Here is a 24,000-nt window from a genome sequence, read left to right on the forward strand (position 1 = left end):
GAAAGTGTTAAAGGATACCATGGGATGCAGGCAACATAGAATCTAGGGGCTGTGAGAAACCACAGGACAAACGACATTGTTTATTCAAATAAATTGCAAGGCAGGGGAGAAGGAGAATTTACAGATTAAAAGCGATTTAGGAGACATAATGCGTGGCAATTTGTGGATTTTATTTGGATCCTAATTGAAATAACCCCAGTGGGGTGGAAAAGTTTGACTTCATAAGAATTGGAAATTTGGTCATTGGATATAGATCATGAAATTATGGAGCTGTTAAATTTAAAATAATTGTCTTAGTGGTAGAATACACAAACTTTATCATCTTAACTTTTAAGTGTACAGTACAGAAGTGTTAAGTACATTCACGTTGTTATGCAACCAATCGCCAGAACTCTTCCTATTGCAAATCAAATTGTGTATCCATTAAACAACTCTCCATTCTCCCCTCCCCCCAGCCCTTGGCAACCAAACTACTTTCTGAATGAGTTTGATTACTTCAGGAACCTCATATAATAGAATCGCACCATATTTCTCTTTCTGTGACTGGCTTATTTCACTTAGCAAATGTCCTCGGGTTCATTCATTTTGTAGAATATGTTAGGATTTTTTAAAAAATTCTGCCTTAAGAAAGGCTACCTTTATTATTTTTTAAATATGTTTTGATTGATTTTAGAGAGAGGGAGTGATAGAAACATCCATGAGAAACATCAATATCTATCAGCTGCCTCCTGCACACCCCCTACTTGGGTTCAAGCCAGTAACCCTGGCATGTGCCCTGGCCTGAATTGAACAGGTGCCTTCTTGGGGCATGGGTTGATGCTCAACCACTGAGCCACACTGGCCAGGCAAAAAAGGCTCCTTTAAAAAGGCTGAATAACATTCCATTGTATGTAATACCACATTTTGTTAATCCATTCATCTGTCCATAGACATAGGAATTGTTAAATTTTAAACTGTGGTAAGTGTGTGTGTGTGTGTGTGTGTGTGTGTGTGTGTGTGTGTTTTAATGTGTTCTTATCTTTTAGTCATACTGAAATATTTACCAATGAAATGATAAGATGCCAGCCATCCTGCTTCAAATTAATACAGGATGGGGGAAATGAGTAGGGATGTAGATGAAGCAAACCTGGCCACAGGTTGTTAACTGCTAAAGTTGGGTGGTTATACTATTATGTCTGTTTTCCTATATACAGTATTTTACTTTTCCCATAATAACATGCAAGCAAACGAATAAAAAAAACCTGCCCAAGTGAACAGCTACTCCTTGAGAACAGGGAGTTCATGAACATATTTCCCAAGCACAGACTCAAGCAATCTGTTGGTAAAGTACACCCATTATTCCTCCTCCTCCCAACATTTTCAGAACAGTTGCTTAGTTCCAGTGAATATATAGGGGATTGATTACAACCTGATTTTTCCTGTTCTCCAGTTTTCCAGCCTGAGGTATATTTACAATTCAGGTCCAGAACTTTAGTTTAACAAGTCCAACCCATTTTTGTTTTTCCCCCCCAAAACAGCTTTATTCACATACTATTCAACTCACCAGTTTAAAGTGTACAATTCAATAGTTTTTGGTATATTACACTATCAATTTTTTAAATTACAGTAAATTATATATAACATAAAATTTGTCATTTTAACCATTTTTTTAAGTGTACAATTCAGTGGCATCAATGACATTCCGATCTGTTTTTAGAGTCTGGGTATTGACTCAACTTTGAAAGTCAGGGGACATCTGAGGACCAATGCCTTTCTAGGATTTATTAAGTCAGTGAGAACCTGAAAGTCAACACTTTCCAGAAAAATGATATTTGGTTCAAGTGTGATTGGAGTGAGCCTGGAATTTCAGTCAGAAGGGGGTTCTAACTCCACTTTCTAATAGGTGAATACCTTTGCCTTGGCCGGTGTTGCTCAGTTGGTTGGAGTGTCCTTCTGTACACCAAAAAGTGGCGGGTTCGATTCCTGGTCAGGGCACATACCGAGTTCAGAAAGCAACCAAGCATGATGTTTCTCTTTCCCTTCCTCTCTCTAAAATCAATTAATATATTCTCTCTCTCTCTCTCTCTCTCTCTCTCTCTCTATATATATATATATAATGGGTGAATACCTTTGACTTCTTACTCTTCAAGTTTCTTCACCTCCAAAAGGAATATAGTACCAACTCAACAAATAGCAGAGGTGGGACCCAGCCCATTCAGCCGTACTTTTGCTTTATCTCCAGGAGCACTCAAAACAATGGTGAATGCTGTGATCCCCAGGGGACAGACAGTTTTACAATTGTTCTGAAAGGTGGACTTCTTCAAAATAAAAGATTAAAAAAACACACAAATCAACTTAATGATGGGCTTCTTTTCCATTTCTTTTTTATCCTCAACTCTATGCTGGTAGTAGGCTGTGAAAGAACACTTGTTGAATGAAGACACACCCTTATCCCCACACAAATTAATGTCAACCCTGTTATCAGATTTGTTTTCCTGCTCACTTTTTTTTCCATTTTGGATTAATATTACAAAAGTTATCATAAGAACCTCTGTGTATTCACAAAATATCTTTCCTCCATTAGCCTCATAGATTCATAGAATAAGAAAAAGATGAGGCTCTACACTCTATGGTAAAGAGTCTGACTTTGGAAACGGATGTTTTCTTTTGATATCAAAGGAAAGCAGAGTTTGCCACCCCAAAATATGCCTTTTGGAGTATCGATTATTTTAAGCTGGTTATTTTCTTTTTTAATTAAATTAATTTAGTTGTTTTTTATCCTCGCCTGAGAATATTTTTCCATTGCTTTTTAGAGAGTTAGAGAGAGGGAAAGACAGAGAGAAATATCGATGTGAGGGAAACACATCGATTGGTTGTCTCCTGCACGAGCCCTGACCAGGACCCGGGCCGGGGAGGACCCTGTAACTGAGGTACATGTCCTTGACCAGAATCGAACCTGGCATCCTTTGGTCCACAGGCTGATGCTAGGGCTAAGCTGGCTATTTTCAAGAAACAAAGGACTCAGGAAGAACCTTTGACCTTCCCCCCTAACTGCCTAAAAGAATTTAGATGGGGGACCTCCTCCAGGAAGGGAGAAATAATCAGATAACTAGTTTAATATAAACCAGTGTGTGATAGACAGGGAGGAACCTAGCATGGCCTCTTTGATCAAAGTCCTCTCTGTATCATATTGTTAAAGGTGACCCAGCAAACATATAGTAACCAAAGATTTGCTTTTCCGTCTCTACATGACTTGCCTTCCTTGCCTTTGGAGTCCCCCCAAAACCACCCCACCTTAGCTCAAGATGACATATAAGCCTTAACTGCCCGATTTGTCCTCAAGTTTCATATTCTCTCTTTTTTTGGGTAGTATTAAAAATATACATATTTTTATTGATTTCAGAGAGGGAGAAGGAGAGATAGAAACATCAATGATGATAAATAATCATTGATTGGCCCTGACTGGTTTGGCTCAGTGGATAGAGCGTCGGCCTATGGACTAGAGGGTCCGGGGTTCGATTCCGGTCAAGGGCATGTGCTGTGGTTGTGGGCACATCCCCAGTGGGTGGTGTGTGGGAGGCAGCTGATCGATGTTTCTCTCTCATTGATGTCTCTAACTCTCCCTTCCTCTCTGTAAAAAATCAATAAAATATATTTTTTAAAAAAATCATTGATTGGCTGCCTCCTGCACGCCCCCTACTGGGGATGGAACCTGAACCCAGGCATGCATCCTAACCAGGAATTGAACCTTGACCTCCTGGTTCATAGGTCGATGCTCAACCACTGAGCCACATAGTCTGGGCACCTTTTATATTCTTATGAAACCTCTGCATGCACATAAGTAATAAATTTGATCATTTTCTTCTGTTAATTTATCTTGTGTTAATTTGATTAGTCCAGCCAGAAGAACTTAAAAGGGTAGGAGGAAAAATTATTTTTCCTCCCCACAGTGTCCTGGTTTTGTTATTTATATTAACTAATGTACAGTACCTTTGGTCAGGGCACTCCACACCTTTAAGCCTCAGGTCCTTTATTACAAAAAAAACCATAATTACTGTTCTGGTTGTAAAAAGGAAATGAAGTACTGAAATGTGGAAGGAAACTGTTGTAATGTACCCCGCGAATCACAGAAGGACGCCTCAAGAAGTCGAATTAAAGAGTCACATTTATTGCAATCCAGGACTATGAGGGGCCATTCCCCAAATCTCATAGTAACAAGATGGTCGCAGCTCCAGGGTTATATAGGCAAAAAATCACAAAGGTATTGATTACATCTCAAGGTTTGGAATAAGGAACCTGGTTTGCAAAAAAAGCAGTTTATAGAAGCAGAAGCAGCATGTTCATTATAGTTTTGGGTCTCGGGGTCACTGAATTGACAGAAACACATTATCTAGAGCCCTCGGGTCTGGAATGAGGAACCTGGGTTAAACTTAGGCATGTTATCTAAATTACAGTTTGGGGTCTCTGGAACACTGAGTCAACAAGGATACGTTAACTGGAGCCCTCTGACCTTGGGATAACTGTGCTGTCCTTTCCAGGTAAAGGAAAATGTGCTTTCTAAGACCAGTATAACCACAACCCATGGGATATTCACATTACAATCAATAAGGCATTTAATTGAATGGGATGATTTACATAATTCAGAAAACCAAAATAACCCGTCCATTGTTAAACAAAGCAAATAGGTACCATACTTCAAAACCTTGTATACATGGCAGGTGTTAACTATTACCATCATTTCAACCCATTTCACAAGCACCCTTTCTACAGGGTCCTTTGGATTCTGGAAGACTTGTCTCATAGCAATCTCTTCTATGCCTCCAGCCTTTTTTACAAGGTGTTTCCTCCTTTAAAGTTTTTATTTATTTATTTATTTATTTATTTATTTGCCTTTGAGGAGGCTTGGGTCGCCCCTCTGGTTCCTATTGAGTGGAGTCTTTGCTCATTTTCCCAGAAATTGACATTAGTAACCCCTGGATCCTTACTACTTCTCCTACAACACTGTTCTGCCATTCTTAGTGGGGAGAAACTCCCTTTTGTTTTAAAACTTACTTAATTTTTCCTTACAACCCTCTACCCTACCTTGTTGCTGTCATCTATTAGCTTCATATTTACTTGGTTTCTTGGCCTCAATTGACTTCTCCAAGTTCCACCATCCTTCCAGGCCTCTTGATGTCCCTTACACTGGCCTGCTGGGCGCTAGACCCAATGCCAGCAATGCCCATCTCACTTGACTCCACTTCAGCCATCAGACCCTAAACCACGTCATCTGAAGTGCTTCCCCTTTGATGACTTCAACACCAACACCACTTTGTGGTGACAACTTGCCAGTTCCCTCATTTCTTTCTTTCTTTTTTTTTTTTTTAAATATTTTTATTGATTTCAGAGAGGAAAAGTGAGGGAGAAAGAGATAGAAACATCAATGATGCCGAAACCGGTTTGGCTCATTGGATAGAGCGTCGGCCTGTGGACTGAAAGGTCCCAGGTTTGATTCCGGTCAAGGGCATGTACCTGGGTTGCGGGCACATCCCCAGTAGGAGATGTGCAGGAGGCAGCTGATCGATGTTTCTCTCTCATCGATGTTTCTTACTCTCTGTCTCTCTGCCTTCCTCTCTGTAAAAAATCAATAAAATGTATTTAAAAAAAAAGAAACATCAACGATGAGAGAGAATCATTAATTGGCTGCCTCCTGCATGCCCCCTACTGCAACTCGGGCATATGCCCTTGACCAGAATGGAACCCGGGACCCTTTAGTCCACAGGCAGACACTCTATCCACTGAGCCAAACTGGCTAGGCTCATCATTGGCTTCCCCCAAGTGGGATACAGGTCCTGCCACCACCCTGGAGTGACACCCCACCAAATCACAGCCAACGCTGCCAAGACCCCATGGTGTAAAACGTAGCCCACAGCCCAGCTCAGCCCAGAAACAGTTGCTGTGGGCGCTGGTAATGATGTCAAGTAGCAACGCCTGGTTTCCTCTCCCTAGCGACTAGCCTCCTTGGAGTTTCTTTAGCCCAGGAACACAACTTGCTTTATAGCCAGGTGCAAACATTTTACACTTTAATCAAATGCCTGTGAAGCATTTTCCCATGCCTCATCTCATTTGATCCTCACAGAAGTCCTGGAGTAGGTAGATAGGAAACTCAGTGGAATCCTATTTTCTTTTATTAGCTGGAAACCATTGTCCATAGTTACATCCTCTCTCCTTCAGTGGTTTGGGTATGTTCTTCCCTTCATCTTAACAACCTGCTGTATCCTTTCTCAGGACCAATCATTCTCCAAAAAAAGTCATTTCACTTATGAAGTCCTGATTGTCTGCCCCTCCCCCCCCCGCCTTTTTTCTATGCGAGTATTTTTCTAGGAATCTTACTGATTCCAATAGATGTTTAGAACGACCCCCAGACTGAGTCCCTCAAAAGCAGGAACCCCGTTTTATTTTGGTCCTCTCCTCAGCACTTCTGCAGTTCCTGGAGCGCAGCAGGGCACCCACAAACGTCTGTGACAAGGTGAGGCTCTTTACAGTGGTGAGAACCGGACCGGAGGACCCAAGCAAGGGGCCTTGCGTGCCGAGGGGCCTGGGCTCGGTGGGAACATGGTATTCACCTGGGTCTCCGAAGGGCCTTTGCTAAATGAGCCGAGGAGGGGAGGAGCAGTCCTGGGGCAGAGCGAGGCCTGGGGCCAAGTGCCTGCAGGGCGGAGGGAGGGGAAGCTGTCTGTGCCGGAGGAGTCACTTTTTAGGCGCTGGTTTTGTTGCATTGCACAAACCTGGTGCAAACCCCAAGCTCACCAGCGTGAGTCAGCGGGGCCGGCGGCGGCAGGAGAGGGAAAGGTGGGCGGAGAGGACGGCGCGCACCCCGAGGCCTGCACCGGAGGCGGGAAGGACCCGGAGGCGACTCCGGGACACCCCTAAAGGCGGCCCCCGACCCAGCCCCACAGGTGAGCGCGGGCCGGCCGTGGGAAGGAGCCCGCCGTCCCCACCAGTCACCCTCCGGGCGCCACCACCACCGCACAGGTAATCCCCAGCCCGGCCCTCCACCGCACCCCCAGGGCCTCCGGGCCCGCGTCCCCCCGCGTCCCCGGGGCCTTCCCACCCGCGCCGCCAACCCCGGCGCGCGCGCGCGAGGCCGGGAGCCTTTGTCCCCTCCCCGATGGCGCTCTCGCCCAGTCCGACAGGGGCTGGCGGCCAGGAGCATCCCCGCACCCCGCGCACGCAGACCCAACGGGGTGCGGGGCCGGGCCGCTGCGCGGGTGCCCTGCGCCGTCGGAGCCCACCCTGCGGCGGCCGCGATCTGGGGTGGGTATTGTCGGGTCCCCCGGTGCGTCTCTCCGCGCCCCGTTTCTCCCGGGCCTCGGGAGCCCCGGGAGCCCCGAGATGGCGTTGGCGGAAGTGAAGCCCCGCGCGGAGGGAAAGGGCCTCTCTGTCCCCGCGCCCAGCGCGCTCGCTCGTTAAACAACTACCTCCCGTTTCCCCCACATCAGCTCCTCAGGGCGCACGGTGCCGCCGCCCTGACAAAATAGCTTTCTTTTGGCAGCGATTTTTACAGGTTGGATGTGCAATTTACATGTCGTAAAATGTCCCCTGTTTAAATGTGCAGATCAGGGTCTGACAAATTCTACACCCGTGGAACCACTACCCTGACGCGTAGACCGTTTCCATCACTCCAGAAAGTTCCTTCGTGTCCCTTCCAGACGATCCACACGCCCCCCCCCCCCCTTCATTTCTAGCATAGCTTAGTTTTGCCTGTTTGAGAACTTCATAAAATGGGATCATTCAGTAAGTACTCCGGTTTCTAATATTACATTTTAAATGGTCGTTGTTGACAAAGTATCTCTTTGTGCTTTCTGATGTTTTTAGTTGCTTTAGGCCTGCGCTGCCGTGTGGCAGCCACTCGGCACCAAGGGGCTCTTGAGCACTGGAAATGTGGCGGGTCCAGTTGAGATGTGCTGTGAGTAGACACACACCTAATCTCCGAAGACTTGAGAGAGAGAGAGAGAGAGAGAGAGAGAGAGAGAGAGAGAGAGAGAGAGAGAGAGAGAATATGAATGTAGAATATCTCACTAATAAATTCTTATAGTGATTATGTGATAAAATGAAAGCTCTTTGGGTACATTGGATACATAAGATGGTTAAAATTAACTTCATCTTTCTTTTTTAATATGGCTACTAGAGAATTCAAAATCACACGGACAGCTTGTGTAATGTTTGTATTGGACAGCAGACAGGGCAGCCCTACACATTCCATTTTACAGACAGTTGGTTCTGCTTACTGCATATGAGAGTATATGAAAACTTGTCTTCATTCGAGAGAAAAAACATCTGGATTCAAGGAAGTAGCCCGAAGAGCCTGCCTTTTCCTGCTGTTTTAAAATTTTGCTTCAAACTTTCTTGTTTACTTAAAAGAGGTAAAAAGGACTGGATGTATCTTTGGCATTAAGTGACATTTTCAAAGACTTTGTAAAATATCGAATGTGCTTTAAAAAGGTATCTTCTGCTTTTGAAAATATCGAAAACTAGTAATTGCCTACACCCCAACCACCTAAATATATTAAAATTCAGCATTTTAGTGCACTTTTGACCAGTCTAAATTAAAAAATAAACATAGGGCCAAAACCGGTTTGGTTCAGTGGATAGAGCGTCAGCCTGCAGACTGAAAGGTCCCAGGTTCGATTCCGGTCAAGGGCATGTACCTGGGTTGCGGGCACATCCCCGGTGGGAGATGTGCAGGAGGCAGCTGATCGATGTTTCTCTCTCATCGATGTTTCTGGCTCTCTATCTCTCTCCCTTCCTCTCTGTAAAAAATCAATAAAATATATTTAAAAAAAAATAAACATAGGTGAGATGATATTATGCCCAATTTTATATCCCACTCTGTTCATATCACATAAGCATATCTTATATGGAAAATGCTTAGACTTTTTGACAACCACATAATGTGACTTCACATGAATACACTCCAGTTTTCTATGGCATTTTGGTTTTTTTTTTTTTTTAAATATATTTTATTGATTTTCCACAGAGAGGAAGGGAGAGAGATAGAGAGTCAGAAACATCGATGAGAGAGAAACATCGATCAGCTGCCTCCTGCACATCCCCCACTGGGGACGTGCCCACAACCCGGGTACATGCCCTTGACCGGAATCGAACCTGGGACCCCTCAGTCCGCAGGCCAACGCTCTATCCACTGAGCCAAACCGGTTTCGGCGGGGGGTTTGTTTTTGATTTTGCTAACTTTTACAAATCAGAAGTCCTTTTAATAGCGTGACAGTACCCTAATAAGATACAATTACAGCACCGCTTATTTGCCCCTTAATTGCACAGGAAAGGTGAAGTCCAAGTGGGCAGGGAACTTGACTTTTTGTTCACCCCCATATCCCTGGGCCATGGAACATGTCTAGCATATATAATAGACATTCAGTAAACATTTTTTTAAAATTAAATCTTTATTGTTCAGATTATTACAGTTGTTCGTCTTTTTTCCCCCCATAGCTCCCCTCCACCCGGTTCCCCCCCACCCTCCGCCCTCACCCCCCGCACTGTCCTCATGCATAGGTGCACGATTTTTGTCCAGTCTCTTCCCGCATCCCCCACACCCCTTCCCCCCCAAGAATTGTCAGTCTACTCCCTTTCTATGCCCCTGATTCTATTTTAATCACCAGTTTATTCTGTTCATCAGATTATTTATTCACTTGATTTTTAGATTTACTTGTTGATAGATGTGTATTTGTTGTTCATAATTTGTATCTTTACCTTTTTCTTCTTCCTCTTCTTTGTTTTTTTAAAAAAACTTTTTATTCTGATACATTTTCCAACTTACAGAAAAGTTACAATAGTACAAAGAATTCTCAGATACCCTTCACCAGATTCCCCAAATGTTAAATTTAACATTTTCGTTTTATCCTTCTTCCTCCTTTCTCTTTCAACCTGATGGTCCAAAATTTCGAGTATAAATTCAAAAACACAGCAATAAAAAAACTGAGGAATATAAAAACATTTCACAAAAAAACTATTCTGATTTTCAATTTTATGTGCTATTTGTTTAAAGCTGAATAAATATATCCAAGTTTCATCTAGTAAAAGAATTTGTCAGTCAAGCAATTAATTCACATTGGCTATTACTCAACACTTAAAAGTTGAATGTTGCCCAAACCGGTTTGGCTCAGTGGATAGAGCGTCGGCCTGCGGACTCAAGGGTCCCAGGTTCGACTCCGGTCAAGGGCATGTGCCTTGGTTGTGGGCACATACCCAGTGGGAAGTGTGTGGGAGGCAGCTGATCAATGTTTCTCTCTCATTGATGTTTCTGACTCTCTATCCCTCTCCCTTCCTCTCTGTAAAAATCAATAAAACATATTTTTAAAAATGTTTACCTTATTATAATTTTAATAATTTCAATTGTGTTCTTTCCTTCTCCAATTTCCTATAAGTCCTGCTTCCTGCTGTTCTGTAAAACTGACATTGTATTCTAGTCCTGCACAATTGCCAAAATTATTTGTCTCAAAGCAAGATGACTGCAAGGCACATTTTCTTCTTTGTTTTAAAATTCTACCATACAAAATGCACTATTATGGGGAAAATAATATTCGTGGGTTACAAATGACTGTATCCTATTACTAAATTGAATCAGGTTTCCAATCTATTTCCTTATATTATTTTCTTTAAAAATATATTTTTGGTATCAGAGAGGAAGGGAGAGGGAGATAGAAACATCGATGAGAGAGGATCACTGGGGCTGCTTCCTGCATGTGCCCCAGTGGGGACTGAGATAGCAACCCAGGCATGTGCCCCTTACCGGAATCGAACCTGGGACCCCTCAGTGCGCAGGCCGACGCTCTATACACTGAGCCAAACCGGCCAGGGCTATTTCCTTATATTCTTGGTATTAAAAACAATTTTTATTCATTGTGAATTACCAAAATGGAGCTACTCTCCATTTGTAGTATTCAATGCTGCATTAGGAGGTTCCACAAAGTATGCGCTGACTATTGGTTCCTGTAACTTTGTAAAAGCTTGAGAGCAGATTGACTTCTTTTGGCTCCTGGGAGCCAACAGTAGCCATGGTTTATTCACTTAATTGTTTCTAAACACAAAGAATCTATTAGCGTTTACTTCAAGCGACTCTGTATCAGATGGAATACTTTTGGAAAAACAAAAAAGAAAGCCAAAATATCTTGCCTTTGGGGATCCTGCAGAGACATGGACCTCTTGTGGTTGTTATTGCTAGATTGAGGTAGAATTTATAACCACTACAGTGTACACATCAAGTACATAGCTCAATAAATAGCATTGTGCGTCTGTACACCTAACCACCACTTGTGTCAAGATACAGAACTTTCCCAGCTCCCTCCCGGTCTGTACTCCCCCATTAAACCATACCGCTCAGCTATAGCTACTTAATTCTGAAGCCATGGTTTCCTCTAAGACTGGCCTTCACTGAATTTATTTCTAGTATGAAATAGGTCTTTTCTTTTTTTTTTTTAAGCATATTTTATTGATTTTTTTACCGAGAGGAAGGGAGAGAGAGAGTCAGAAACATCGATGAGAGAGAAACATCGATCAGCTGCCTCCTGCACATCTCCCGCTGGGGATGTGCCCGCAACCCAGGTACATGCCCTTGACCGGAATCAAACCTGGGACCTTTCAGTCCGCAGGCCGACTCTCTATCCGCTGAGCCAAACCGGTTTCGGCGAAATAGGTCTTTTCTTACTAAGAGTGCAGATCGACCACCAGGTACCAATTTATTCATTCGCATCACACAAAAGCTCTTCCCAAACTTGGGCTATTTCAGGGCTTCAGGATTTTCATAGTCCCCACGGTTCTTGCAAAGGTTCTTCCATTCAGGCGGATTGTGGTCCACAGGCCTAGTGCTTGACGTCGTCCGCCAAGATCTCGGGTGCACAAGAATGCCCTTAATGCACGCATACCTCTCCTGGAGTCAACGGCCTTTTCCTCCTAAACCTGGTGTCCAGGTCATTCCCTCCCAATAAAATCTAGACATTATGCCCTGTGAATAAAAGCTTACATTCTTTCTTTGCTCGTAGAAAAACAGGGAAAATGGGACCTTATGCGGCAACTGGAAAGAGCCATGCAACTACGAGCTGGTAAAATTACTAACGAGGAAAATCAACACGTAAAGGGGATGTGGGTGCGAAGGCAGTAAGGACTAGTGATACCATAATAGCGGAGGTGGTGGGGAAGGGGACGCTTTGTAAACTGCAAGGCGCTGCAGTATTATTATTATAGGGAGCAGTGGGGGATGAGAGGTGCGTGAGTGACCAGGCTTCGGCCTCCTGGTCTGGTCCTTAGCAGTCTCGGGCCGGAGCTGTTATATTCGCGATTCATAATGTACTTCCGCTGCCCTGGTCTTGTCACCCGAAACCAAGTGCTCAACTCACCTTTCCCGGGAAGCGCAGCCACTCGGTTCCCACCTTCACAAGGTTCCCACCTTCACCAACGACTCCCAGGGCGCAGACTCCCAGGGCGCAGGCACGGAGGTTCATGCGCGCCCGCCCTCCCCGAAGCACTGCATTCTGCGCAGGCGCAGCAAGCCCGCCTCTCGCCCCGGGCGCACCAGGCTCCGCCTGTCTCTTCCTCTTAAAGGATACCTTTCAGCATTTCATATAATACTGGTTTGGTGGTGATGAACTCCTTTAGCTTTTCCTTATCTCTGAAGCTCTTTATCTGACCTTCAGTTCTGAATGATAGCTTTGCTGGATAAAGTAATCTTGGTTGTAGGTTCTTGGCATTCATCACTTTGAATATTTCTTGCCACTCCCTTCTGGCCTGCAAAGTTTCTGTTGAGAAATCAGCTGACAGTCGTATGGGTATTCCCTTGTAGGTAACTGAGTTTCTTTCTCTTGCTGCTTTTAAGATTCTCTCTTTGTCTTTTGCTCTTGGCATTTTAATTATGATGTGTCTTGGTGTGGTCCTCTTTGGATTCCTTTTGTTTGGGGTTCTCTGCGCTTCCTGGACTTGTAAGTCTATTTCTTTCACCAGGTAGGGGAAGTTTTCTGTCAGTATTTCTTCAAATAGGTTTTCAATATCTTGCTCTCTCTCTTCTTCTGGCACCCCTATAATTCTGATGTTGGTTGGTACGCTTGAAGCTGTCCCAGAGGCTCCTTACACTATCTTCGTATTTTCATATTCTTTTTTCATTTTGTTTTTCCGGTTGGGTGTTTTTTGCTTCTTCGCATTTCAAATCTTTGACTTGATTCTTGAGATCCTCTAGTCTGCTTTTGGAACTCTGCATAATATCCTTTATTTCAGTCAGTGTATGCTTAATTTCTAGTTGGTCCTTTTTCGTCACCTCGAGGGTCTCACTAGATTTCTTGAGGGTCTCACTACATTTATCAGTGGTCTCACCAGACTTTTTGAGAGTCTTACTAAATGTATCAGCAGTTTCTAGAAAGGTCTTTAAAAACCTTAAAAGTGTGGTTTTGAACTCTATATCCAGTAGTTTGCTTTCCTCCTTTTCTTTCATTTGTGACTTGTTTCTTTGTCTCCGCATTTTTTATGCTTCCCTGTGTTGGTAGAGTGGTTTTGTGTGCTAGGTGTCCTATAGTGCCCAGTGGCTCAGCCTCCCCAATTACCTGAGGTGGACACTCTTGGTGCACCCCCTTGTGGGCTGTGTGCACAGTCTTGTTGTAGTTAAGCCTTGATTGTTGTAGGTATCACTGGGAGGAATTGACCTCCATGCCAATTGGCTGTGAGAATCAGCTGTGTCTGCAGTGGGAAAACTTCTGTGTTGGAGACCCCCCTCCGGGGCAAGACTTGCTTCAGTGGGGCTTTGGTGCTCACTGAGTCTGCCCCCGGGTGTGTCCTTTATGGATCCGAGGAGCTGCAATCTGGATGGTCCCACTCTGACCATGGGTCACACTGGCTCCTGGATCTCTAAGGAGGTGCTAATCTAGCCTCTGCCTGAGGCTACCCAGCAGGAGCTCAGCTGTGAAGCAATGCGAGTTGCCCTGGGGCCTTGGGCCAGCTGCAGTTTGTTAGGTAATTTTCAGATTGCAAAGGGCCAGGCCTTTCATATGCAAAAGCCAGTGCACAGCTTGGGCGGGGCGGGGGTCTCAGGGGATCAACAGGGCGGAGCAAGCAGCTATGGGTGCCCTCAGAGGCCCTGCTTCTCAGTGTCCCAGCAGTCACTGCAAGCACCTCCGAGAGAAAGCTGCCCTCGAATTCTGACCGATGCCAGACAGCCCAGTTTCTCCCCTAGGAGTCTGGGTCCCCAGAGACTCGCCCGGAACTGTAGCTCAGAGCTTGAGACTCCCTCCTGATTGAAAAAGACAACCATGTCCTCAGCCCTCTCCCCGTGCGCCTCCGTACCTCTGTACTTTACTTCTGCACCGCAGCTCCTCTGAGTCTTGGTATGCTTTTCTCTTTCCTTCTAGTTGTAGAATTTCCACTCAGCCAGCCTTCCTGTGATTCTGGATGATGTCTGTTCCATCTTTTAGTTGTATTCTTGAAGTGGTTGTGCTAAGCAGCAATCTCTGGTGTTTATCTATGCCGCCATCTTGGTTTTTTCTCAGTAAACATTTGTGAGGTGATTGAATTGGGGAGGAGATGGCTCTGGAAAATGATAACGGCTAACTTTCTTTTAGCACTTGGGTACTCTGCCACACACCTCTATAAGGCAGGCACTGTTATGATCTCTGCGTAATATATAGGTAGAGAAAACCGAGGTTTAGAAAAGTTGAAGTTGCCTAGGGCCATAGCTGTAAATGACAGCCAGCATTTGAATCTAGGCTCTCTGACTCCAGAGGAGGGGCACTTATCATAGTAGAAGAAATTGCCCTTGGGAGGAGTCAGGGAAGGCTGTGAAGAAATGACCACTATTAGTGACTACTTGAGCCAGTAGGAGTGGAAAGAGATGAACATTCAGATCCATTTTGGATATGCATTCTGGGTTTGGATTGAGAATCTTTTAAGCTAAACTAGCTCGGTGAGTGGATGACCAGGTGGCATTGAAGGAGATTAACTATACTGTGTATTGAAAGGCAGGCCCAAGGACTTAGGGCAGCCATTTGGGATGGGACATATATTGTGGATGGCTTCAATTTATTTGTCCTGACCATGGTCAGCTAGTTCAAACTGAACTCACAGCTCCGAGTGTGATAACTTTACACCTTTAAGTTTCACATAGTTTTCTTTGAATGATAAGCAGAGGAAACTACAAAATTAGGATAGGCTTTTCTTTGAGGAGGACAGAAATGATTTATTACCCATTTATCTTACTTGTCCATACTCCTCAAAGAAAAGCCCATCCTGATTCTGTGCTTAATTTCCAAGTACTTTTTAAAAGTTCAAAAAATATTTTTATTGATTTCAGAGAGGAAGGGAGAAAGAGAGAGAGAGATAGAAACATCAGTGATCAGAGAGAATCATTGATCAGTTGTCTCCTGCATGCCCCACACTGGGGATCAAGCCTGCAACCCGGACATGTGCCTGGACTGGGTAAGAATCGAACTGAGGCCCCCTGGTTCATAGGTTGACACTCAACCACTGAGCCATGATGGCTGGGTTAAAGATTTTCTTAAAGTATATTTTTATGGATTTTTTACAGAGAGGAAGGGAGAGGGATAGAGAGTTAGAAACATCGATGAGAGAGAAACATCGATCAGCTGCCTCCTGCACACCTCCCACTGGGGATGTGCCCGCAACCAAGGTACATGCCCTTGACCGGAATCAAACCTGGGACCCTTCAGTCCGCAGGCCGACGCTCTATCCACTGAGCCAAACCGGTCAGGGCTAAAGATTTTTTTAAAAATTGATTTCAGAGAGGAAGGGAGAGGGAGAGAGAGATAGAAACATCAATGATGAGAGAGAATCATTGATTAAAATATTTTTTAAAATTGTGAATTATAATAGAAAGTGGGATTTATAGTTATTAGTTTTTGTTAGTTTTCCTCTCTTTTGCAGTGGTCTTTTGTGTGTGTGTTTTAATATATATTTTATTGATTTTTTACAGAGAGGAAGGGAGAGGGATAGAGAGTTAGAAACATCGATGAGAGAGAAACATCGACCAGCTGCCTCATGCACACCCCCCACTGGGGATGTGCCCGCAACCCAGGTACATGCCCTTGACCGGAATCGAACCTGGGACCTTTCAGTCCGCAGGCTGACGCTCTATCCGCTGAGCCAAACCAGTTTCGGCTGCAGTGGTCTTACTCAGTTGCCCATTTAGCTGCCATCCCTGACTACGAAAATCATGCCGTTAGGCTTACTTTCACATGCATGGTGAAATGGCGAGAATGAAGGCATAGGCTCAAGGGGAAAACAGTGGTTCTCAAAGCAGAGAAGGCCAAGTAGCTATTGGGCTGCCCGCCTGCCAGCCAAAGAGTTTAAATCAGAATCAGACAGCCACAGAAAAGTCAAATAAAATTTCCTTATGACACAATACATTTCCCCCCTGCTTGGATATTCCTGCATGGTAAAACTGTTCGGTAATGAAAAAAATTCAGTTAAGGGAGACACATTTATTCTTATTAATAGTGATGTTAATAGCTCACCTTCTTAAGTTCTTACTATCAGTTAATGTAGGGATTGATTTTGACCCTCCATACCAGGTACCAGCAAACATTTTCTGTTAAAGACCAGATAGTAAATATTTCAGGTGTCGTGGGCCATAGGTCTTTGTTGTCTCAACTACTCAGCTCTGCCATTGTAGAAAGTAAGTGAACATAGACACTATATAAATGAACGGGTGTGTCTGTGTGCTAATAAAACTTGATTTCTGGACACGTTTGAGTATCATATAATTTTAATGTCATGAAATATTATTTTGATCTTTTGTAAATCATGTAAAATATAAAAAACAGTCTTAGCTTGGGGACCATGCAAAAACAGACAGTGGGCCAGATGTGAGGTGAGCAGTGGGCCCTGGTTTGCTGACCTCTGATTTATATCTTTGCTCAATTAAACCTCAGAACCACCTAGAAAATCTATTTTATGTTGGCACACTTAAATATTGATTTAAAAAAAGACTACTGTTTAGAGCAATATTAGGTTTGCAGCAAAACTGAGCAGAAAGTACTGAGTTCCCATATACCACCTGTCCCATGAGCACAGCCTTCTCCATTATCAACATCCCAAACCAGAGCAATACATTTATTACAGTCAATGAACCCATGTTGGCATAATCTTATCACCCAAAGTCATGGTTACATTAGAATTTGCTCTTGATGTTGTACATTCTATATAGACTTAGACAAATGTATAATGACATGTATCCACCATTGTAGTATCACACAGAGTAGTTTTACTGCCCTAAAAATCCTCTGTACTCCACCTATTCATCTCTCCCTTCCCCCAACCACTGTCAACCACTGATCTCTTTTTTTTTAAATTGAATTCAGAGAAGAAGGGAGAGGGAGATAGAAACATCAATGATGAGAGAGAATCATTGAATGGCTGCCTCTTGCACACCCCCCACTGGGGACCGAGCCCACAACCCAGGCATGTGCCCTTGACTGGAATTGAACCTGGGACTCTTCAGTCCACATGCTGACACACTATCCACTGAGCCAAACCAGCTAGGTCATAACCACTGATCTCTTTACTGTCTCCATAGTTTTGCCTTTTCCAGAGCATCATACATTTGAAATCCTACAGTATGTAGCCTTTTCAGATTGGCTTCTTTCACTTTGTAATATGCATTAAGTTTCCTCCATGTCTTTTCATGGCTTGACAGCTCATTTCTTTTTAGTGCTGGATAATATTTTAAGGGACTGGTATTTTTATTCCATTTCACAGATGAAGAAACAGGCACAGAACGGATTCGTTTGCCCCGGTACAGCTTGTACAGCTCTGTCTGACAACAGTGCCTGATCTCATAAATTTTACCATGCCTCTGAATCCCAGAGAAATCTATTTTCTCATGATGAAGTTTGTCATATGACAGAGTTGGGGTAAATGGAAAATCAGGGCAATGGAGCCAGCCCCTCTACTTGCAGAAAATAGCCACAGCTTCCTGCATATTGACAAAAATAAAAAATCAGAGGATATGACTTTGTTTCAAAAGTTTCAGTCCTGGCTGGGTAGTTCAGTTGGTTAGAGCATCATCTGGATATGCCAAGGTTGTAGGTTCGGCCTCCGGGCAGAGCACATACAAGAATCAACCAGTTGATGCATAAATAAGTGGAACAAAAACTCTTTCTCTCTCTCAAATCAATAAATAAAAAATATCTGATGGTTTTAAATTTTTTAAAATTTTAACTATTTAGTTTAGATAAGAAAATGCTGTGTGCTTTTGAAATTCTGGTTTAACACACACTCTGCTTTACTGGTTTGAGAAAATGTTTCTCTTCCCTGACCCTTAATTTCATTACCTTTCAGATTCTATCTGGGTGCTGACACCCAGCCATTCCTTTACCAATGAAGTACATCCTAGTCACCGGTGGGGTGATCTCGAGCATTGGGAAAGGGATCATCGCGAGCAGCATTGGGACGATTCTAAAATCATGGGGACTCCGAGTTACCGCCATCAAAATCGACCCCTATATCAACATCGATGCAGGCACTTTTTCACCTTATGAGCACGGTATGAACGAGAACCACTTCCTCCCTTATAAAGCGCTGAGTTAAATTGCAGTTCTTTCTTATATGTTGGTTAATTTCTTTAGGATAGAGTTCCAGAAGTAGAGTTGCTGGATCATATGTTATGAACATGTGAATGTTTTCATGGTCATTGATGCATTGTTCAGGTTGCTGATGGCATTCCAAATCAGTCCACCCTTTTGGAAAACTGTGGGAGGACACCATTTTCATTGTAGCTTTTGCAGTATGGACTATGTTTTGTTTAATCATAAAGGTAATAGATTTCTCTTAACATTTTATTGTTAAGAGAAAATTTCAAACAATATAGTATATATTGACAATTATATTGACAATATAGAATGACAAGAAAATTTCCCACTTCTTGAAGTGACTATTATTAATGTGGACATTTCAATGTATATAGTAATTATTTTTTTAAAAAAAGCATTAGCCCTTAAATACTTTCTTTTTAAAAATTTTACATACATGCAGGAAAATGCATAAATTATAAATGTACCACTTGATGAAATGATTATACTGTGTAATCAGCCCCTAGATCAATAAACAGAATCTCCCTTTGCCTCCAAACCACCAGGGTAACTACTATCCTGTCTTCTAACACCATAGATTAAGTTTGCTTGTTGTTGTTTGTTTGTTTGTTCCTTTTTATTTCAGAGAGAGGAAGGGAGAGGTCAAGAGAGATAGAAACAGCAATGATTCGAATCATTGATTGGCTGCTTCCTGCACGCCACCTACTGGGGATCAAGCCCAAAACTTGGGCATATGCCCTGACTGGGAATCGAACCATGACCTCCTGGTTCATGGGTCCATGCTCAACCACTGAATCACACTGGTCGGGCTAGTTTTGCTTGTTTTTGAACTTTAAATGAATTGAATCTCACAGTTACATTATTTTTAATCTAATTTTCTTTTTTCTTTTAAAATATATTTTTTATTGATTTCAGAGAGGAAGGTAGAGGAGGAGAGAGAGATAGAAACATCAATGATGAAAGAGAATCATTGACCGGCTGCCTCCTGCATGCTTCACATTGGGGATCAAGCTCGCAACCCGGGCATGTGCCCTGACTGGGAATCAAACCGTGACCTCCTGGTTCATAGGTCCATGCTCAACCACCGAGCCATGCTGGCTGGGCTGTAATCTAATTTTAAAACTTAATATACTGTGGACATTTTAATATATTCTATACTCTTAAAAGCTGCACAAAATCTGAACAATAATAGGAAATAATTTCCAGTGTATTGATATTAAAAACAATACTGTGATGGAAATCTTTTTGAAATTTAGTTTTATTTATTTATTTATTTATTTATTTATTTATTTATTTATTTATTTATCTATCTATCCTCACCTGAGGATATTTCTCCCCCCCCCCCATTGATTTTTAGAGAAAGAGAGATGGATGAAGGGAGGGGAAAGAAAGATGGATCAACTGCTTCCTACATGCCCCCGACTGGGGATCAAGCCCATAACTGGGCATGTGCCCTGACTGGGAATCAAACCGGCAACCTTTTGGTGCAAGGGGCAATGCTCAACCTAGTGAGCCACACAGGCCAGGCCTGAAATTTAGTTTTTTTTAAACAGAATGCCTGGGTGCAAAATTTCTTATTTAATGAGTAGATGTGTTTTTCAGGCTCTTAACACATAATGCATATCCCTTGTCTACAACTCTGAAATCCAAAAAGTTCTGAAAATTTAAAATTCTTCATACGTTTGTGGCTATTTATAGTCTTTTCCCAAAAGTTTTGAAAATCAAAAAATCTTCATAAAGCTGTGGCTAGTCTTTATTCCACTGGAATGTGTTTGATTATGGATTGCTTTTGAGGTGTTTTATAATATATGGAAAATGTTCTATATTGCTTTTCTATAATCAGAAAAAAATCTAAATTACAACTTTTCATCTTTTCTCAGAATTTTCTGATAAGGCTTGTGGATCTGCACCAATTTACACCCTCATCAACAGTGTGTAAGAGGAAGGCCCAATTCCTTATACCTTTACTGAATATTATTCTTTTTAAACTTTTAAAAAAATATTTTTATTGATTTCAGAGAGGAAGGGAAAGGGATAGGAAGATAGAAACATCAATGATGAGAGAGACTCATTGATCGGCTGCCTCCTGCTTGCCCCCTACTGAGGATCGAGCCCACAACCTGGGCATGTGCCCTTGACTGGAATCAAACTTGGGACCCTTCAGTCCACAGGCTGATGCTCTATCCACTGAGCCAAACCAGCTAGGGCTATTCTTTTTAAACTTTACTAACTGGAGAGTAAAGCAAAAAACCTATTTTTAATTTATATATTTTTAAAATTTATATATTTAAAAAAATTTTCATTTTGTCTGTGAAATGACATTCAAGTCTATGGTAGGTGGTATTTTTGTTTGAAACTATCACCCAACTTCCTTCTATGCCTTCAATTTCCCTGCCCTGTTGACTTTGCACTTTGGCCATGTAGGTGGTTAACTCCTCCTGGTTTGTTGGGAACTTTCCTGGTTTTGAAAGTGAAAGTCCCTCATCCTAGGAACCCTTTTAATTCTGAGTAAACCAGAGAGATTGGGCACTTTCTTTGATCATGTGGTTTGTTTTGTCCTAAGGGTTATTAGTGAATATTACATATGTCTTGAAGCAGAAATTTTCAATGCAGTGGCATGATTTGGTTCAGCCTCTCTTATGCTTCTGCCCTGTGTCATGAGAACTGCCTGCCCCATATAGGGATTTCTCCTTCAGCCTGGGGTCCTGAGAATGCACAGAGCAGACACACAACTGACCCACAGCCCCACATAACATGAGGGAGAACTCAGTAAATGTTTTGTAAGTCACTGAGATTTTAGGGTTGTTTGGTGTGCAGCAAAATTGACTAATTCCATGTATTGTGCCAATTTTCCTTTCAATTTTATTTTATTTATTTCTTAAAAATATATTTTTATTGATTTCAGAAAAGAAGGCAGAGGGAGAGTGAGATAGAAACATCAATGATGAGAGAGAATAATTGATCCGCTGCCTCCTGCACACCTCCCACTGGGGAACTGCACCAATTTACACCCTAACCCAGGGATGTACCCTTGACCTGAATCAAACCTAGACCCTTCAGTCCGTAGGCTGACTCTCTATCCACTGAGTCAAACCGGCTAGGGCTTCCTTTCAATTTTAAAATGATTTTCAATAATACTTGATGTAAAGTATATTAATCTATAGTTATATGTATATATTTTTACTGTTTGAAATTCATCTTAATATTACCTCTGTTAGTTGTTGATCAATTTCAATTTACCATTCATATGATTAAATGTATCAACTGTTTCTTTATGGTTTCTGCCTTTGATGTCACCTTTAGGTTTCTCCTCAGGAATGGTTAAATATTCATCTGTTTTCTTCTGGCACTTTTATAGTTTCACTTGCTTTTATTTTAACACTAGAGGCTCAGTGCATGAAATTTATGCACGGGGGGGGGGCCGACCCTCAGCCAGGCTTGCACCCTCTCTGATCCAGGACCCCTTGGGGAATGTCCGACTGCTGGTTTAGGCCTGATCCCACAGTTGGACATCCCTCTTGTAATCTGGGACCGCTGGCTCCTAACTGCTCGCCTGTCTGCCTGCCTGATCGCCCCTAACCACCTCTGCCTTCCGGCCTGATCATCTCCTAACTGCCCCCCGCCGGCCTGATCGCCCCCTAATTGCTCCCCCCGCCAGCCTGATCGCCCCTAACTGCCTCTGCCTCAGCGCCTGCCACCGTGGCTTTATCTGGAAGGACCTCTGGTCTAATTAGCATATTACCCTTTTATTAGTATAGATTGTTAATACATGTGGAATTTAATTTGGTGTGAGGTGAGTATGCAACATAATTCTTTTTCTATTTTTTTTTCATTAGCCAACTATTCCTCCTGACATTTATCAAAGATTTCATCCATTCTCCACTGACTGAAATACCACCTTTTGTTATGTACTAAATATCCATATATACTTATTTTTGTCTTTGTATTCTGTTCTGTTCCAGATTTCTTTGTTTATTTCTATCATTTTAACAAATGCAGCTTTTTATTATCAAGTAGATCAGGACTTTCCTCATTATTCCTTTTCTTCTCTTAAAATTTCAAAATGTTCAGTGTCTTCAAGATTAAGTATGAATTATTTTGTCAAGCTTTATAAGAAATCAAATTGGAGTTTTTGACAGAAACTGCTTTAAATTTATGAATTAATTTGGGGAAGAAATAAACACTGAAAATATTGATTGGCCCATTTAGGAACTTTATAAGTGGCTTTCATTTGATTCATACCTTCTTTCATGTCTCTAAAATAAGGTTTTTAAGTTTTCTTCATGTAGGTCCTATAAGTTTCTTTGAAGTTTATTCCTGAGTATTTTATCTACTTTGGTTTGTGATGATATCTTTGTTCTGTTTTTTGTCACATATTAAATTCCTTCATGCAGTAGACACCTTTTTGAATATTTTGGTTTTGTATATTTGTTGATGTTATCATATTCTATATTTATATGTATTGAATATCTACATGTATTTCAATCTTCCTTTCCTCACCACTATTATAAGGGCATTTATCTTATTTTGTTTTGGTAATCACACCTGCTTTTCTTCCAAATTAACTTCAGTGTCACTATCAAGTTAAAAAAACTGTTGGAGCCGAAACTGGTTTGGCTCAGTGGATAGAGCGTCGGCCTGGGGACTGAAAGGTCCCAGGTTCGATTCCGGTCAAGGGCATGTACCTGGGTTGCGGGCACATCCCCAGTAGGAGATGTGCAGGAGGCAGCTGATTGATGTTTCTCTCTCATTGATGTTTCTAATTCTCTATCTCTCTCCCTTCCTCTCTGTTAAAAATCAATAAAATATATTTAAAAAAAACTGTTGGAATTTTAACCATAATTGCATGAAGTCTAAAAACCTTTTTGAAGGCTTGCCATCTATAGTTTTTCTTTCTCTTCTAAGAACATAATGCGTACATACTTTGAAAATTTAGGAGTTTATAATTTTAATATCTTTGCCATATATGTGGAGTATTGGCAAACTAGATTTGGCCTGACTTACCTAAAGGGATTTCAGAGATCTTCTTGTATTTGTCAGAAGTGAAGACGATCAAAGTAAAAAGACTCCCATAGATTGGTACTTCCCGAATAACATGAGAAAGTGGAATTTGAACTAGAAATTGAATTTGGGAAATAGGGAAATATTGCAATTTCATCAATTTGCTCTTTTGTCCTTAAAGTTAGCAATCTTCCTGACCACTGTTAGGTACCTGATAAGGGAGACATAAATGAGGATATAAAAGGTTTCTGATAAGGTTTGTAAGCTAGCCAAACCTTTTTTTTTCTGTGAACTTTCTGCCATAGTCATAAATGATAGAATTTTCTTAATCAGGGGAAGTTCAATTCTTACAAGGTGGCTTTAGAACACTGGACTCCCAATCAATGTCTCCAAGTGACATTGGAGACCCAGAGACATGCCAAATAATTAAAGCAGGTAT

At 42.2% G+C, this 24,000-nt stretch overlaps 1 protein-coding gene across 3 annotated transcripts in view; it reads left to right on the forward strand.

Annotated features, from left to right (window-relative positions):
* The first annotated feature begins 6,650 nt into the window (after positions 1-6,650).
* Positions 6,651-24,000, forward strand: part of CTPS2 (CTP synthase 2) — a 128,143-nt gene continuing 110,793 nt past the window's right edge. Inside the window, exons 1-2 of one of the 3 annotated variants that reach the window (XM_059680423.1) lie at positions 6,651-6,993; positions 18,310-18,514. In XM_059680423.1, coding sequence (XP_059536406.1) covers positions 18,349-18,514 — 166 coding nt within the window. In that variant the 5' untranslated portion in view covers positions 6,651-6,993; positions 18,310-18,348. Of the gene's footprint in view, positions 6,994-7,146; positions 7,276-18,309; positions 18,515-24,000 lie in introns of those variants that run through there. The other 2 variants (XM_059680424.1, XM_059680425.1) reach the window with 2 other exon arrangements.

This window comes from Myotis daubentonii, chromosome X, assembly GCF_963259705.1.
Source record: "Myotis daubentonii chromosome X, mMyoDau2.1, whole genome shotgun sequence".
NCBI classification, from domain to species: domain Eukaryota; kingdom Metazoa; phylum Chordata; class Mammalia; order Chiroptera; family Vespertilionidae; genus Myotis; species Myotis daubentonii.